Source organism: Sphaeroforma arctica, assembly GCF_001186125.1.
Source record: "Sphaeroforma arctica JP610 unplaced genomic scaffold supercont1.628, whole genome shotgun sequence".
Lineage (NCBI taxonomy): Eukaryota > Ichthyosporea > Ichthyophonida > Sphaeroforma > Sphaeroforma arctica.
In genome coordinates, this window is record NW_014039930.1 from 44082 (window position 1) to 51359 (window position 7278).

Sequence of the window (7278 nt, forward strand, 5' to 3'; positions counted from 1 at the left end):
TACACAAATAAGATGTATAATATATATATATATATATATATATATATATACATGTATATGTATATGTACATATATTCATGAATACACACACACATATATATATATATATATATATATATATATCAGAGTGTAGATGCATTCATAGTGTTAAATGGCCATGTGTAACTTTTTTTTATTCTATCTTTACCTTGACTGTAAAAGGGTTTCCTATAAAATCTGCAGTATGTTGCATTTATACACACATTGAACACCAGTTTTTACATGGTAGATATCAATGGCTTTTGTTCCCGTTTGCCTACGTGTACAATCTAATTACTGCAGATGACATAACGGGTACACACAACCGCAAACTGACTACTGATGTGTATGTATCAGTCATGCCCCGATGATGTGTGTGGTACTATCAACGGGATAGCAAAACGTACAATGGAACGCTGGGATAAACTTTCTATACCAACCCCATATAAACCGTACTGTCCCGCATAGCACACCTATCTAAACGCTACCTACAATGTACCTACATCCTCAGACCACTCGGAAGAACCGGAGGAGCATGTGCCCTACCAACCCATCCGGTACACTGAGCAAGAGATGGTCGAGCGGTCACGTGCACACTACACACTGATGAACAACCGTCGATCTGTGCGTGACTTTAGTACTGAGGATGTCCCAAGGGAAGTGATTGATAACATCATCCGTGTGGGCGGAACTGGGCCTTCGGGGGCGCACACAGAGCCTTGGACGTACGTTGTGGTCCGAAGCGCAGAGAAGAAGCGAGAGATCCGGGAGATAATCGAGGCGGAGGAGAAGGTGTGTGTGTCTGTGCGTGCTTGGGTGTACATGTTGTCTTGGGTTTAAGTTCGGCTTCTAAGACTGACGGTGTTTCTCTTGTGGGATGGTTGACTTTTTGATGCGCAATCGCTCTGCCGAGAACCGCACAAGTGTACACGCGTGACTTTTATAACGATAGAGTGTTGAGGTGCTTCGCTTCTTGAACTTCTATCGGAACAATCACATACAACTGCTCTCAGCAGACTAATGAAACCAGCAGACACTTAGTCGACCTCCAAAGGACTGATAGATGCATGCAAGCAATCTGCATGTGTAAGCCCGCATGGCTGTACCATAGTTCACTGTTCGTTCTCTATGTTCACCTATGACTGATTCATGTATGTCTGTCGGATCAACCCTGTGCGACGTACAAACTCGTGCGTAGATAAAAACCATGCGTTCTGCTATCACAGAGGATATGAGCTTTGTTATAGTAGAATAGCAGGTGTCTACATGGATTACTATATAGGTTTCTAGGTAGCTTTCAATATCCGATCACAGTGATATCGATACCCAGTGTTCTCATTTTCACATCACCGCCCATTCCACTCCACGCCACTCTACACCCAGGTCAACTACGCCAGGCGGATGGGCGAAAAATGGGTCGACGATCTCTCACACATCGGCACCACGTGGTCTAAGCCTTACCTGGAGGAGTGTCCCTACATCATCATCGTGTTCAAGTCGGCCCACAGCAAGAATCCCGATGGGTCCAAAAAGGTGCGTTTGGGATACAAAGAAAGCCATTGGTCTGGAGGCCATTGCCGTTATCTATACCCGGCCGTTCTGTTTGTCACATGTCGTTCTATTTCGAACAGTCCGTGTTCTCAGGGGTTTAGGGGATTGTGTTCTGATAACACAGTCTGCTGCGTGGGTGAATCGGGTGTGAGTGGTTTATTCTTCACCCCGTGAAAATGAGCCTGAGAACGATCTGCGCCGGTAGCTACACTTAGAAGCTGCCAGGCAGAGCCCGTGTACATGTGCCCATGAGTATTACGCTGCCCCCATACGAAGAGTTGTGAACACGTGCAAGGCTGATTCATCTCTACTTAACCCTCCAAGACAGTAGCGGTTTGTATTATTATTATTTTGCACCACTTACCTTCGGGCGTACAGTATAATTGTGCGGCTTAGGTATCGCAGTGTGATGTATGTAGTTTCAATGTTTTGCAAGTTTCAGTACGACGTTGATCAGACCATCACTAGTTACCCACAACATCGTTCCGGACTTGTCCTCCGAGTATACCCGTCCCATAAGTTGTAAATAGGACAATCCAAGGTTGCCCTCGTTTATTTTTTTTGAGCCCTAATACGCACCTCATATCCGCGATCCAGATCCACTACTATCACGAGATCAGTTCGTCAATAGGCGTTGGCTTCCTACTCGGTGCTGTGCAGAACGCTGGTCTGTGCTCGGTCACCACTACGCCCATGAACGCTGGCCCTAAGGTTTGTTTTATATTGTGAGGCGCGGACATCCGTCTCGTGCTGAGTTTAGCTTTTATCTGAGATAAACCAATTGCGCCAGAATTGGTGCGCGCGATATGTGAAACTCTGTGTGTGACGAATCACTATGCTAGGTTGTAGGGTTTGTGTTTTAGTATTTCCTTTCCCAGTGTCAAGGTAGCCAAATATTACTGCTGAAAATATGCGGGGGAAAGCTGGGATATGTTTTCCTCTCTCCACTGTGTATTGATCTGACTGGTGGACAAATTTATTCATTCACACACATATATGTATATAAATATATATATATATGTATATATATTTATATTTATGTATATATATGTATATATGTATATATATATATATATAGTCATAATTTTTTCCTCTGTATCGAGCTAATTGAGACTAAACATATAGTACGTTCCACAATATGCTCTCTAGAGATGCATTTTGGTACATGACCGTCTGAATTGAAAGTTACCTATTCCTTTCCCCTCCATCTACTCATGCACAGCTGCGTGCTGTCTGTGGCCGTCCTGAGTCGGAGAAGGTGCTGGTGCTGCTGCCCGTAGGCTATCCTCGATCGGACGCCACTGTACCAGATCTGCACCGCAAGCCATTGAACGATATCATGGTGGTAGTGTAGTGTGACTGTGGCTGTAAATACATCGGACCCAGTGGAGCTGTGCTTACGACACGTCATATTATGTGTATTGGAGAGGGGAGAACACAGTCCACACTCCAAACACATGTGCTTGTGATGCGGGACTCTTCGCGCAGCGTTGATATTGAGCAATGTCTATCACTTTAGCATTAAACGATCTTGCCATTCCTGACTTTAGTGGGTATTTGTGTATTTAAAACTGTGTATAATCCGCAAGCAACTTCTATTTCATTGTATATTTAAAACTGTGTATAATCCGCAAGCAACTTCTATTTCATTGTATATTCTTTACAAGTACGTGCTCGACGGTGCGTATCGTCCACACATTGGACACCTATTGTCAATACATATTTATTATGACCAGAGCGAGTGCTTGCATTCAAACACGCGCGAAATCTGTAAATCCAGACTGTCGGCAACGATTGTGCTCACTCATTGCACGTACCATGTACTGTGAGCTGAGTGTGAACTCTCACCGATGAGAGCCCATAGTTGTAAGCATATCCTGGTGGGTGCTGCAGTGGTACTCATTGCCCGTACCATGGACTGTGAACTGAGTGTGAACTCTCACCGATGAGAGCCCGGTGTAAGCATATCCTGATGGGTGCTGCATTTACCCCTTCACTGCCCAATCTAGCTATAGCACTCAGCTCAGCTCTCTGGCCGCCGAATCTGAGTATTGTACTCGGCGTCTCCGACATATCATATCCTACGACAGCCTCGGGTGGTTGGCTCTGGTACCGAACAGTCTCCACTCGCCCACTACGCACCACAACTATTACACCACCCATCAATCGGAATGTTCGGCCTTTGTGTCACCTCGTGACCCTCTCTAGGAACACGACGAGAAGGGATACACGTGACCGTAGCGAGAAGTGATGCTCATTGTGATCGCAGATGCAGACACCCATAAGAGTTGATATGGGGCACACCAGACGTATATCTTCATGCGCTTCTATCGATGTACCGCTGCACATTGGTAGGGGCGTTTATACACTGCGACTGCCACGACCCACAGAGTGTACTCGCCGGCATATGTTACGTCTCTGCCAATCTCCGCCGGCTGTCGTATGTAGTGTTTCTGCATACACACAACAAATCCAACTAACCAACAAACAAACAAACAGGTCCACGTGGGCGACTATCTATACTTCAAAAAGGCTATCTATACTTCAAAAAGAGGTGATCACAATTCTTAGCTAGAAACGCTTTGGCTTGGCCCTTGCTGTGGTTGAGCTGCACTTCTCTCACTTTATATCAATCAAGTGCTAGGCTTGGTATTATCGGCGTGTGTTTCGCGATGACGCACGGCATGCGTACTTTGTTTGAAAGCTTTGTCGCAGCCGGGAAAACCACACTTGTAGGGACGTTCCCCAGTATGCACACGTCTATGAGCCACCCAATTACTGAGAGTTCTCAACTTTTTATCACATCCTGGGAAGTCGCAAGAATAAGGAAGTTCTCCTGTATGCAAACGCATGTGGTTTGCCAACGAACTGCCTTGCGTGAATCGTTTGCCACATCCCGGATACTCGCATGCGTAAGGGCGTTCCCCTGTATGTACACGCATATGTACCCTCAGGCTAAAAGGGGTTCTACAAGTCTGGCCACAGGACGGCCACTCGCACACATATGCATTTGTCATACTGCGTTCGGTACCATAGACCCGATGCAGAGTTTGCGGTATAAAACCGTACCTGAGAGGGTGTGCGATATACGACAACATCAGCTATGTGATTAGAAGTAGTCTATCACTACATATACACGGATCAACACAAACACTTAGCCTAGGTACATCAGCCGGACACCACACAACGCTCGGGCTCTGGACTAGCCACAGGTGACGATTGCGGTACATTCAGTCGTTTAGGTTTTTGCAATGTGAGAGAGCGTTCACTCAGGTGCGGGGATGGTGCTCCCAAGACGTTCATGCAAGACCAGTATGTGTTGCATACACAGACGGTGTGCGCTACTTGAGAAGTGATATACTAACGGAAATGTGCACACGTTAAACGTATGCTCTTGCGTAGTGCTACAACAGCTATATTTATCCGTTCGCGTTTGCGTTCTGACTCGATGTTGAAACAGAGAAGACGAGTTATTCGCGTGATTGGGCTATTTAGGATCACGAGAAGAACGCTGACCACGCAGGCAGTCTGTAAACCCTCACATGCCCCTATCCTAACAATCGAGTCTCTGGGTGTGAGTGCGAGTGTGAGTGTGTATACATTCGACATATGCAACAGACCTATCAACCATCTCAAGACTCATACGGGTAATCACACTCATACCATAAGTAGTGATCAAGTTTTACTATAGTCATAAGTGAAATCACATGTTATTGTGTTGAAGTATACTACTCTTCTCGCGCCATACTTCATATACCTACCTGCCACCTAACAAGCCGTGTCTAAACGACGAAAACAGCGACCCTGAGCTGGGTACTGAAGCCTCAGGACACACTCTCGAGATCGCAGTCGTAAGCGCACATCCTCGCGTGCGTGTGGCGGAGGCGACTACACACCTAAAAGCAGCATGCATTGTAAATACACCAACGAATAGCTGATGTTTAAGACACGGAACTTAACGTTTTGCATTTATATACATACCCCTTTTGCATTTACATACATACCTCACCTCTCAGGGCTTCAGCCTCACAGCAGTGGTGATGGGCGTCAAGGACTCAAGGGTCAGCCGACAGCGTCCCAACTCCCATCCCCACCCAGCCCCAGGGCCCAGGCCCCCAGCCGAACTTCAATATACAAAACATTGGGTTGTGAAAGTAGAGAATCATATTTCTTTATTTCAAGTGGACAGTGGCATATTTATATTCTTGTTAACCAATTAAAATATTTTATAGCTGACTTAGTAGCGTGAGTTTGGAAAGTGTTTGGGTTTTAGCCCAGTGATATCCTTGATATTCAAAATATTGCTGTACATCAACCCGAAAATCTCTATATTCTATTTTTAAACTAGTTATACATTCACTAGAATCACATTTCATACAGTCAGTTATAAGTACATAGCATATCTACAAACATTATTGGTTCAAAGTTTTGGCGTTTTGTTCAGCTGTACATTAAATGCATTGGTTTAGAAGCTTTAGGGTTTCGTGTACAGGTTTTGGTATAGCCTGTTCAATTTAGAGGGCTATGCATAGCCTCCTACAATAAGAAGGTTGTGGATGATCTCAATTACTCTGTCGTTTTGACGAAGGCTACGGGATGTATGAAGGGAACGGCGAAGGCTGGGACCTGTGCTCTCTGTTCTTTATGGTTGTCTCTGAGGAAACACACATGTTTATTCGATTGAATATAACCCCAAAAAGGATTGGTAAACCAAATTCAGGACAGAAATAATTGAAATTCGACAAACGAGATAGATACTGAGCTCAGCTGAATCCGCTTGCGGGTGGTATTGTTCACCTAATTTTCATTTTTGTTATCAAAATAAGATCTACAATATTGCATTTGTCAAATACAGTTAGTCATACACGGTGTACTATTATACACAGTTTTAACTGATAGTACGACTCCCTTATGGACACATCCTTGCACAAGTTAATATAGAACGTGGTGGCAAACCGTGCTATAATGTAAGCTTTCATAATCGCAGAACAATGGTACCTATGCATAGTTTGTAAGTAAAAGGGCATCACCCTTGTGATGGATCTGGTGCATCACAAAAACCAGACAAGGGCAATAATATATCAGGGTGTTGTTGCTGTATTTTTCATAAGATATGACCTGGTATGTATATTTCAAATGCGTCTGCGATAACTTGTTAATGTAAATATTGCGAAAGTTTGCACAATCAACACAAAATATTCGCATAGCCTCCTAAAAAGACACTATGATATTCGACCAAGCCAAATATACCGCCAAGCGAGTCCATTCGGTTTTCTACTTATTTTGAGTAAGCGAACTTAGCACTGTTGTCCCATTTTTGATACCGGCAGATATCTCGATGTAAGCCCCTTCATCAACAAGCAGCCTGTAAGCTTCGAATGTACTATGAGATATCTACAATAATACATATCCATGAGACATGTTGGATCGAATCCAACTCAACCTATATGTCGATGACATACCGGCTGTTGCATTATATCTATTTCAATTGATCCTGATTAATCGTACAACTTTTCTTGAGCACGTACACAACTATATATTAATTGGTGTGTTCTTACGCCATTAGATGACATTAGTGCTGAAGCTGTATTGTCTCTAATTTGGGGGCTCGCTCCTCAAAATTAGTACGCAACACAATGGTTGATTTTACCGCTAGACAATGTTGCTACGTTAAACATCCAAATCAAGGCATTCGCCTTTAATCTGAGG

General features: G+C 44.2%; 1 protein-coding gene across 1 annotated transcript in view; it reads left to right on the forward strand.

Annotated features, from left to right (window-relative positions):
• Positions 1-3113, forward strand: part of SARC_07702 (hypothetical protein) — a 3796-nt gene extending 683 nt beyond the window's left edge. The window contains exons 2-5 of the mRNA XM_014298349.1: positions 530-810; positions 1402-1551; positions 2167-2280; positions 2792-3113. Coding sequence (XP_014153824.1) covers positions 530-810; positions 1402-1551; positions 2167-2280; positions 2792-2923 — 677 coding nt within the window. The 3' untranslated portion in view covers positions 2924-3113. The remainder of the gene's footprint in view (positions 1-529; positions 811-1401; positions 1552-2166; positions 2281-2791) is intronic.
• The last annotated feature ends 4165 nt before the right edge of the window (positions 3114-7278 follow it).